The sequence below is a fragment of the Salmo salar genome, chromosome 04 (assembly GCF_965601325.2).
Source record: "Salmo salar chromosome 04, fSalSal1, whole genome shotgun sequence".
NCBI classification, from domain to species: Eukaryota; Metazoa; Chordata; class Actinopteri; order Salmoniformes; family Salmonidae; genus Salmo; species Salmo salar.
Window position 1 is genome coordinate 40105296 of NC_138294.1, and position 11901 is coordinate 40117196.

Consider the following 11901-nt stretch of genomic DNA (forward strand, 5'->3'; position numbering starts at 1 on the left):
GCATTGTCTCCCTCAATCCGTGTAATGGCTACTGCTACAGGTTTCAGGAGTTTTAGGCTGCTTACCACTCTCTCCCAAAATATATCATCCAGGAGGATCCTCTTGATGGGGCTGTCCATATTGGCAGACTGTGATATGGCCATTTTTTGGAGAGACTCCTTCCCCTCCAGGAGACTGTCAAACATGATGACAACACCACCCCAATGGGTGTTGCTGGGAAGCTTCAATGTGGTGCTCTTATTCTTCTCACTTTGCTTGGTGAGGTAGATTGCTGCTATAACTTGATGACCCTTCACACACCTAACTCGTTCCTTGGTTCTCTTGTAGAGTGTATCCATTGTTTTCAGTGTCATGACGTCCTTGAGGAGCAGATTCAATGCATGAGCAGCACAGCCAGTGGGTGTGATGTGAGGGTAGGACTCCTCCTCTTTAGACCAAGCAGCCTTCATGTTCGCAGCATTGTCTGTCACCAGTGCAAATACCTTCTGTGGTCCAAGGTCATTGATGACTGCCTTCAGCACATCTGCTATGTAGAGGCCGGTGTGTCTGTTGTACCTTGTGTCTGTGCTCTTGTAGAATACTGGTTGAGGGGTGGAGATGATGATGCCCACGAACATTCGACCACCCATCAGAGATGATTGCAATACAGTCTGCTTTCTCTATGATTTGCTTGACCTTCACTTGAACTCTGTTGAAGTCAGCAAATAAGTTGATAAAGCATGTCTGGTTGGAGGGGTGTATGCTGGGCGAAGAACATTCAGAAATCTCTTCCAATACACATTGCCTGTGAGTATCAGAGGTGAACCAGTTGCATACACAGCTCAAGCAAGACATTCATCAGCATTTCTCTGACTACATTCCTCCATTGAGTCAAAAAAACTTCTGATTCCAGGAGGACCATGAGCTGTTGCTATCGATAAGGTGTCTGATTCATCATTTTCACCTCGAATAGAAGTAGAGGGACTTTTGTCAGAGGTTGCTTTTTGTGAGTGCTGAGGGAACTTTATGCACTTCACCAGATGATTTTTCATCTTTGTTGCATTTTTCACATATGATTTGGCACAGTATTTGCAAATGTACACAGCTTTTCCTTTTACATTAGCTGCAGTGAAATGTCTCCACACATCAGATGTGCCTCTGGAGTAAAAAAAACAACAATACAATTCCATGTATAGATAAATAGTTAAGCAGTTAAATTAAACAACTCCTTTGTAAGATAATGTTTTAAAATGAAATGTATGGAAACAGGTGAATTAACACACTCCTCAGTTAGCAGGCACAAGCAAGCTAAAACCCACATGGCAGCAAAAACTAACTAGCAGAAATTGTTAACAAGTTAGAAATTATTTAAACACACTTTGCTGTAAGCTACTATTTCACCGGAAAGATTCCGACCCTTTGCAACCCTAGCCTTAGGTCAATTAATTTGCATGTATCTGTGTGTGTGTGTGTGTGTGTGTGTGTGTGTGTGTGGTCATGTGTCTCTGTATATGTCTGTGCGTGCACATGTGTGTGTGCATGTCTGTGTGCTTGTGTGTGTGTGTGTGATCGTTACTCCACTCAGCAGGGCAAAGGCAGACATTAGGCAGACACTAGGTAGACGCCTATGGAACAGCACACACTAATGGGTTAAACTAGACTTGGCCGAGTCAAGAGATTGTGTGTGTATGTTGTAGGAGGTAGACGTACCACCTCCTGTGTGGTGTGTGTGTGTGTGTGTGTGGTGTGTGTGTGTGTGTGTGTGTGTGTGTGTGTGTGTGTGTGTGTGTGTGTGTGTTTTTTTGGTTGGGGTTGGCCTTTAACAGCTAAGTGTAATAAACCATCAGCAGTTTCTGAAGCGCCGTCTTCAAAGGGGTCGACGTCACCGGGTCACAACTGGGTGACTGGCTGAGAGGCTGTGCACTTGTTTAATCTGCACACACGGGCACACACGCAGAGATACACACGTACACACTCACACAAACATTTGCAAATCCTAATCCTCACGTGCAAAGTGTTTCACGACAGAAAAATAAAAAAAGACAAAGGATGCAAAAAGACAGAGCAGTTAAACACTTGAATTGAAGGCACTTGAAATACAGTACGCTCAGCCTGTGTTTATCTCTCTCTGTTCACTAGGTGAGTGTCTGCTGGATCAGCCCCTGAAGCCTCTGGCCCTGCCTGAAGTCCTCCCTGGATCCTCCTACAGCCTGGACCGGCAGTGTGAGCTGGCCTTCGGAGATGGCTCCAAGCCCTGTCCCTTCATGCAGCCGCCCTGTGGTCGGCTCTGGTGTACAGGGATGTCCCGGGGCCAGCTGGTGTGTCAGACACGTCACTTCCCCTGGGCTGATGGCACCGCCTGTGGGGATGGAAAGTTGTGTATGAGGGGCGTCTGCATGGATAAGATGGATATACACAAGACTAAGGTAAGGCTGTGAGATACGCACATGCACGCACATGCAGGTGGGCAGGCAGGCACGCACGCACACACGCACTCGTCCAACACTTGTCAACACACTTCATACACTTCAAGCTTTCAAGCAATTCTCACACCAGTGTGAGATATGTCATGTCAGTAGAGATGTGAATCCCCTACCACTGTGGTGTGAATGACGCAAGCCCCATGTTGTCAAACATACTTATTTAGGCCTTTTACTCATGCTGGAGCATTTGCCACTGACATAGGCCATGTTGTCATATCTCTTATAAGAACCATGTAATAACACCTTAATAACTGTTATAGCCGTATAATAACCTGTTATAACTTCACCCCAGGTGGACGGGCGGTGGGGGAGGTGGGGTTCGTTTGGCTCCTGCTCCCGTACGTGTGGCGGGGGTGTCCAACTGGCCAAGAGGGAGTGTAACAACCCAGTGCCCTCCAACGGGGGCAAATACTGCCAAGGGGTCCGGGTCAAGTACCGCTCCTGTAGCCTGAACCCCTGCTCTGACACAGGTAAGAGTCGGCCCAAGACCTATATTTAATTACTTAATCCTCTCCATTCCCTTTGGGACATATTGTAAGGTCAATGAGCTCACTCCACTTCTTCCGGACCATGGCAACATGTTGTACCTTGCTCCAAGAGAGGTTGATCCCTGCCAGGTCGTCTCTCAAAACCTACAACTGCTTTACTCTATTACTTTTACTCTATTACATTTCATTTTACTGGGACAGTACACATTAATCAACATGACTCTAAATATGCCAACGTGTATGGTTGGTCCTCGCCTGTAACATCTGACCTCTCTCTCCCTGTCTTAGCTAAAAGTTACCGCGAGGAGCAGTGTGAGGCGTTTAATGGGTTCAGCCTCAACACCAACCGTCTTACCCCCTCTGTGGTCTGGGTCCCCAAGTACTCCGGCATCTCCCCCAAGGACAAGTGCAAGCTCATTTGCAGGGCCAACGGCACCGGATACTTCTACGTCCTTGCACCCAAGGTTAGTTAGCAACCACCTTCCTATTCTATTTTGTTTTATTCTATTCTTTATCCTCAAACCTAAGGTTAGCAGCAGGCACATTTGAAACCATGAAGACATGGTACATGTGAGCTAGAAGCAGCATTGTTAACCACTGCACGTTAGAGGTCTTCTCGGATCCCGAAATTGAGATCCGAATGGAATTGGATCCATTAAATTCCCATCCGACACCGACAGGACCAAGTCATTTTTGCTTGAGCACGCATAAAAGTACCTGGTCTGTGTGTAAATGTAAGCAATAGTTCCTCACTGTGTTTGAAAAACCTTTCCAACACTCTCCTTCTCGATAGGCGTAAGTAACCACTGCTCCTTGGTGTGAAATAGCAACATATTGCTGATCTCATTTACATTTACGTCATTTAGCAGACGCTCTTATCCAGAGCGACTTACAAGTTGGTGCATTCACCTTATGATATCCAGTGGAACAACCACTTTACAATAGTACATCTATATCTTTTTGGGGAGGGGGGGGGGGGTAGAAGGATTACTTTATCCTATCCCAGGTATTCCTTAAAGAGGTGGGGTTTCAGGTGTCTCCGGAAGGTGGTGATTGACTCCGCTGTCCTGGCGTCGTGAGGGAGCTTGTTCCACCATTGGGGTGCCAGAGCAGCGAACAGTTTTGACTGGGCTGAGCGGGAACTGTGCTTCCGCAGAGGTAGGGAGGCGAGCAGGCCAGAGGTGGATGAACGCAGTGCCCTTCTTTGGGTGTAGGGACTGATCAGAGCCTGAAGGTACGGAGGTGCTGTTCCCCTCACAGCTCCGTAGGCAAGCACCATGGTCTTGTAGCAGATGCGAGCTTCAACTGGAAGCCAGTGGAGTGTGCGGAGGAGCGGGGTGACGTGCGAGAACTTGGGAAGGTTGAACACCAGACGGGCTGCGGCGTTCTGGATGAGTTGTAAGGGTTTAATGGCACAGGCAGGGAGCCCCGCCAGCAGCGAGTTGCAGTAATCCAGACGGGAGATGACAAGTGCCTGGATTAGGACCTGCGCCGCTTCCTGTGTAAGGCAGGGTCGTACTCTGCGAATGTTGTAGAGCATGAACCTACAGGATCGGGTCACCGCCTTGATGTTAGCTGAGAACGACAGGGTGTTGTCCAGGGTCACGCCAAGGCTCTTAGCACTCTGGGAGGAGGACACAATGGAGTTTTCAACCGTGATGGCGAGATCATGGAACGGGCAGTCCTTCCCCGGGAGGAAGAGCAGCTCCGTCTTGACGAGGTTCATCTCATATCTCCAGTGGAAACATCATACAATATGCTAGCTGAACACTTCCCCCTTGGGAGGGCCCAGTTGAAACATTGTATCATGTCTGCGAGAGATCAAGAGATCAAGCCAGTCAGAGAAAGAGGCAGAGGAGAGAGATTCATGCTTTTGACTGAATCAACTGCCATGTGTAGCAAATGTGATTTATGGGGAATATTTATTTTCATCAGGATATTTTCTTCTTCAAATACAGTTTTAGATCTGTGGCGACCGAGCGTGATCCAACCCGGGATCCAAGGGTCAACTACAGAATATCTGACCTGTTCAAATATTGTGTCGGATCTCGGGTAATCGGGTTAGGGTATATCCGTGAAGACCTCTACTACACATGTCCAGACCACCTGAGATATGTTTTTGTCCAGAATTACTGAAGCATAATGTTTTGACTGGTATTTCAGATGTTACAGTACAGTATCAGTAGTAAAGGCATGAAAAGAACAATGGCAGGCAGTCAAGCATTATGAAACGATGTGACGTATTCCTGGAGCCACAGACAGCACCTCGCTGCACAAACACCCCCCCCCCACACACACACGTACATGCAGATTAACTGACCTAAGAGAGCAGCATCTTAGAAGAAAGGAATGAGGAGGGAATGTACAGAGAGAAGGAGGGCATGGAGACAAGGCTTATCTTGTTCAGATAGAGTGGTGTGGAGTGAGACAGAGCAGGAGCCCCAGTCACGGCATGGAGTTGCGGGTTCCACAGTCCACAATCTCCACTTCACATTGCCGTCACACTATCAGGCTTTCAGAGCAGGGGCAGATATGCAGAGAGACATGAAGGGGTAAGAGCTCTTACTGGTCAATGCTGGAACAGAGTTTCTGAGAACAAGTATTTTTATTTAACCCTCATGTTGTGTTCGTTTCATGTTAATTAATTCTGTGTTCCCAGTCCAAAATGACCGCCCCGTTATAGCTGATTATAAATCCATAAAAATACATATATTATCACCTAATGTTGTGTTAGATCTTTTCATCAACTTAAGTTCTTGTGAACATTACAAGTTTTGAACTTCTATTTTCTATTTATGGCCTGTAGGCCTCATTGACCTGAGCTCATACAACTTGTTTTTGAGTAAAAAAAGCATAATGTATGGATTATTTTGACTATAACAAATACTCAGATGAAACATATTGCGCTATTTATCACAGACTACTTTGTGTCAAAGTTTAACAAGGACTCTCTCCTCCTCACCAGTGTCATGATCAAAGATATGATCAAGAGCCTCCCATACAGTATGTCGTTTGGTCATTGTGCTGCCACAGAATGAATTGTGAGCAAGGCATCAAAAAGGCTTTATATACCAGAGCTGCGAGAAAAGTTCTATATATTATTGAAACAATGTTGCGAATGTTTGTGAGAATGCCAACAGGTGTGGTTCCCGTGGGGGAAAGATTCTATTGGGGAAAGGTTCCCGTTGGGGTTGCCATGGAAGCCAAGAAGGGGAGTGAGGCGTGTCTGTGTGTGTGTGTGTTCAAACACACATGCATGTGGGGGTCTGGGAGAGGAAAATGTGTCCATCTGATGAATGGGCATGTGCCTGAACTCAATTTTATACACTAATTGTAGTCTCACCCATTCATTTATAATGATCGGTCATTTTTGACCGGGAACACCACAGGTGTACAAAAGTTAAATATAACACACAAAATTTTATGAAAATCAGCTAAATGTATTTTGTGTGTTCAGATGCCCTGTGTGGACAAAGTCATGGAACCTTATGACAACAAGATTAAATTAACTATATTTTTCAGAGAGAAAACTTGTAAATCAGTCCAATTCGATTGGAACACATCAGGAGGTTTAAAAAATTGGGACTTCAATTGGGTCCCAGTTTTGACCGGGTCATGGGAAAAAGGCAGTTGAGTTCAGTTGAGGCAGTATTCACAGACACCATGTTGAGTTATCAGCTACATATTTCACCATGGCCCCGACTCTGCCGACACAGACTGTTGAGCATACTGACCTGGTCGACTGCTTCCACTCCAGACAGGCTGATCATGCGTTAGTAGGGTCAAATTCAGGGTGTGAGAACCAACTATAAGGCTGTATGTAAACTACATATTTTGCTCAGTCTAAACGTGTCTAAAACGATCACAGTAGGACAGAACAGAGCGGTATCCCACAAAACAAGCTAACCAGCTTCAGTTAGCTTCACTTTCCAGCTCAGGCTTCACCCATACTATGACAGTGGTTATGCTCCTCTGCCTGCCGCTAACTCTAGCAGGCGTTTAACTGCACTTGCATGTCGCACTTGGCTAGTCGAACAACAAACTCTTCATTGAGACAATGCTGAAATATCAGTCCATGGGCGAGTCAGTGCCACATTTTAATTTGTGCCGAAATCAAAATGATTAATGCCGTCTTTTGTGTGCGTTGGTGTGCTTATGCGGAATCTGATTGCATTGGTCCTCAACTCGCGGCTCAGTCATTTCACTCAGGGTAAGTTTGAGTTTTCCGGGAGTTAGCCTGCCCGGTGCAGGTTAGTTCTGAAGAATTCGTTGGCATAGAAATTTACCTGGCTAAAAGGTTTTCCACTTTCGTATGACCAGTTATCCCGAGTTGACCAAAGTTACCTCGCTAACTCCTCAAACCTGCTTCGATCGAATACCCCTCAGGTGTGATATTTTACATGTACAGTTTGTGAATGTCATGTAAACTAATCTCAGAGCCCAGAACTGAATTAAAAAAAAATTACATTTTATTTTACCTTTTTTTAACTCGGCAAGTCAGTTAAGAACAAATTCTTATTTAAAATGACGGCCTAGGAACAGTGGGTTAACTGCCTTGTTCAGGGGCAGAACGACAGATTTTTACCTTGTCAGCTCAGGGATTTGATCTTGCAACCTTTCGGTTACTAGTCCAACGCTCTAACCACTAGGCTACCTGCCGCTATTGATGTTGCATAACATTTGTTGAGTAATAAAATATATCTCTCTCTGTATCCCAGGTGGTGGATGGGACCCCATGTTCCCCAGACTCCTCAGCAGTGTGTGTCCAGGGGAAGTGTATCAAGGCTGGTTGTGACGGCAAGCTGGGCTCCAACAAGAAGTTTGACAAGTGTGGCATCTGTGGAGGTGACAACAAGAGTTGCAAGAAGGTGTCAGGACTCTTCACCAAACCCATGTGAGTTCTAGGACAATTTATGCAATTTCGCATAGGTGTTTAGATAACCATCTTGTAATGCATGGAAGTCGTCATTGTTTACAAGTGACACAAATTCCTATAACAGGAATGGATTGGATGAATTCCATGTAAAAGGAATGGTTTTGTTAACGTTCCTATAACTGTTTAATTACAGTGGTTTTACTGATTTATGAATGTATTCTATTTTCCCCCAAAGACACGGTTACAACTTTGTGGTTATGCTTCCGGTGGGGGCATCCAACATTGACGTACGGCAGCGCGGCTACAAGGGCCTGGTGAGTGACGACAACTACCTGGCGGTGAAGAACAGCCAGGGCCAGTACCTGCTTAACGGGAACTATGTGGTTTCTGCCGTGGAGAGGGACATCATCGTGAAGGGTAGCCTGCTGAGGTACAGCGGTACGGCCGGCCTGGCAGAGACCTTGCTGGCTGTGAAGCCGCTCCGCGAGGCCCTCACTGTGGAGGTCCTGTCTGTCGGTCAAATGACCCCTCCCCGCATCCGCTACTCCTTCTACCTGGCCCGCGAGAGCAAGGACAAGAAGAAGGAGGAACGGGCGAGGTCACATAATAGTGTTCTAGCGGAGGACATGGACGGGGGGCAGAAGGGAGGAGAAGGAGGGGATCTCCTGAGGAAGTCCTCATACATTATTGAGGGACCCATTCCAGGTAAGTGGTCCGCGGCCATGTGGGACAAGTGTTCGGTGACGTGTGGGAGAGGGGTGCAAGGGAGGCTGGTGCAGTGCCTGGGGCAGGACGGAGAGCCAGGGCTGGACTGTGACTCCATCGTGAGGCCCTCGGCCACCAGGGTGTGTGGGGACCCTTGTCCGGTGTGGGAGATTGGGGAGTGGTCGCCCTGCTCCAGGAGTTGCGGGAAAGGCTTCAAGAGGCGGCCGCTGCGCTGTACCACGCAGACGGGGCTGCAGCTGCCCCGGGACCACTGCAGTGCGGGGAAACGCAAGCCACAGGAACTGGACTTCTGTCACCTAAAGCCCTGTTAACACACCATGAACCCTCCTATTGTTCCCTCCTAGTCTACAGTACTATCCCTCCTCAATGGACTGGTGTGTTTTTCAAAAATGCATTTGACAAAGAAAAGACAAAACCAACAAGAATAAACTATCCCAATAATGATCCTGAACTTTGTTTCTGGTGTATCTGGCATCTGCCTGCAAAATGGGACAAATGTGAAGAAGATGAAGGACCCAATGTTGTTGGAAAGACAGAGAGACTGAGAGGGAGATGTGCTGTAATCTTTAGGTCATTGGTTAGTTGGTTACCGGTAACACTTTTGAAGAGCCAATATTACAGAAAGAGTTGGTGTTGTTTGTATTTTTTGTTACAATCCCAATGTATTCTAGATTGTATTCTAGAATGTCCATATGCCAGCAATCCATCCAGTTGACCTGATGAATCTGGAACCAATGCACCATCTTGTCCCTCTCTGGTGTTGTAAAGTTCAGGTTCTGTGGGACATAGCAGAACTCTTAAGTCGCTGGCGAGCCAACTGTCCACACAGATTTCTCACCTACTTATCCTGAAGCCAGACTTTGTGGAAAAATATAAAGAAAACATACAGTATGGAAAAAACATCTGCTAACTGGACCAAGATCATAATGCCCTTGTACTGCATGAGAATACTTTATACTGCAAAAATACTTATTGCTTCCCCTTTACGTCCAGAGGTAGAATAAGAATCAGGAGAAATGGTTGTACTATACAAAGTATTGTACAGAGTATTATTGCACCGGATATTACCAGTAGATACAGTATCATGGTAATTATTCCACACCTAGTTCTAGAATTAACATGTTCTTATTAGGAATTAATTTGGTAAGCATAGAATGTGATGATAGGATATCTGTTCCGTGATCCATGAAAATAATTGTTTTCCTATTGTGTTCTGCTCCTCCACGACATGAAAATATGCCTACACATTTTTTTAGCAATGACAAAAAGGGGTAGTGCAATGGGGATATCATATCTGTTTCCCTTGTGCTCCTCTTGCAAACAATACAGACGAGCAGAAATAAACCTGTACTTGGATGCAGCATCCTGTCCACAGCCAGAGCCCTAAGACATTAACTTTCTACCGAACTTTGACAGACAGCAGAACTTCAGAAACGGAAACTGTTACAGAAATAGATGCAAAAAGTGTCCTATTGGCTGCTTTATAAAAAGCCCCATACGGTAGTGTAGTCAGTCCCTAGAAGCGAACTGGGACAGGAGAAAGGAAACTCGCTACCGATGCCTCTGTAGTAGTCTGCACTCTGTCACCACCACACCAGTATGTTAGCGAGAGAGAGAGAGCTTTCAGCGATGTCATAATCCTCTAAGTTAGGCTGCGCCCAGACCCAAACTAAGTTAGGCTGCGCCCCAGCCCCTGACTTCACCGGCCGTTACCACGTTGTTCAGCTCAGTTTAGCAGAGACCGATGTTGACTCAGCCTGTTGCCTGTTTGATTCTCCCTCCCTCTACACGGATTGAAGTGGATTTAACAAGTGAAACCAATAAGGGATCATAGCTTTAACCTAGATTCACCTGGCCAGTCTGTCATGAAAAGAGCAGGTGTTCATGATGTTTTGTACACTCAGTGTACACCGTCCAACAAAATGCTAACTTGCCGATACCTTCTCCCTTTCATTCTCCCTTTCCCCACCATCCCCTCCACACATGCACATGGACAGACAGTGTGTTCCAATATCTGCACTAACAGACCACAATGAATTAAGCAGTGGGTGTCGGGCATGCATTCTTCTAAGTAGTGTGCTAGTATAGATGCAGTATTTGAACTAGTACTAGGACATTGCAAGTGTGTAAGCATCTTTATCATTGGGTTTGATTGTGTGTTCATTGTTGCCCCTATCATTCCAATTGTTGAGCCAGTGGTGCAGCTTCTGAAATCCTGTTGACGTGTTTGGCACAGTTGCCATAGCCAAGTTATTATCATTGAAATTAAATTATCTAAGTGGTATAGAAAAATGTCCTGATCTTTCTGAGACTGTTACAGAATGTGTGTTCTGTTTGAGCTCTCTGTTCCATCCTGTCCACAGCCGGAGCCCTAAGGCGAGAGGCAAGCTGTTCTTTGTACACAGTTAATGAAACCCCCTGTAATCCATTATATGCTTCTTGTTTTGGTTCTTCAGAGTGACCACATTGTCCATCTAAAAGATGGTTCCTGTATTACTTGGAATATTTTATTTGTCATTTATCTTTTGCACTTTGTACAGCAAAAGAGTGCAATGTCATGTCCTTGCATGGGCTGTCTTGTATACTATGTATACATCCATTCAGCTTTGCGCAAAATAAGTATTGTAAATACTTTTTCATGTTTTTGGGGGGGTTTTGTCTAAGCTGGCATTTTTTTTTATTGTATTTGACATCAAGATATTTATTCCAAATAAAAACATTTACACATCTGTTCACTCCCCCTCTTCCCCTCTTCAAAATATCTTTGGTTCTCACAGTCGTCCTCAGGCTTGTTGCCAACGATAAATGAAAAAGCTTCCCACTGGGCACAAACTGGTTGACTCAATGTAATTTGTCAACGTTTTATGACATGGAATCTACATACATTAGATTTGAAAAAGTCATCAATGTAAACTGTTGTTTTGGGGGTAAGATTTAAACCACAGGATTATGTCATCATGGTAAACATACACGAATCCATCTCAACCAAAAATACAAGTTAAAGAATGAGACTAAATCAAATCAAACTTTATTTAAAGTGCATTTTAAGTTTGATTTGATCATATTATTTAACTTAGATTTTTGGTTGAGATGGAGACGTGAATCCAACATATAAATTATTAAATTTGTAGACAAACTGGAATTACAGCCAGACTAAGTCAGTGGCACAGATGGAACTATCCAAGCAGAAGATACATCTCTTTCAAACTAATGCAACATTCAACCTTAAAATGATGAGCACATCCATAGCCACATTGAGGCTACTGTCTAACTATGCATTTCTTCTTATGAATCATATAAAGCATGCATGTTCAAGATAGCATGCATAGGTCGTCGCAGGTCTGTGGAG

The 11901-nt window shown here is 45.2% G+C and overlaps 1 protein-coding gene across 1 annotated transcript in view; it reads left to right on the forward strand.

Moving 5' to 3' along the window:
* Positions 1-11290, forward strand: part of adamts15a (ADAM metallopeptidase with thrombospondin type 1 motif, 15a) — a 34049-nt gene extending 22759 nt beyond the window's left edge. Inside the window, exons 4-8 of the mRNA XM_014195837.3 lie at positions 2119-2405; positions 2755-2932; positions 3239-3414; positions 7669-7844; positions 8062-11290. Of these exons, the coding sequence (XP_014051312.1) occupies positions 2119-2405; positions 2755-2932; positions 3239-3414; positions 7669-7844; positions 8062-8863 (1619 nt within the window). The 3' untranslated portion in view covers positions 8864-11290. The remainder of the gene's footprint in view (positions 1-2118; positions 2406-2754; positions 2933-3238; positions 3415-7668; positions 7845-8061) is intronic.
* The last annotated feature ends 611 nt before the right edge of the window (positions 11291-11901 follow it).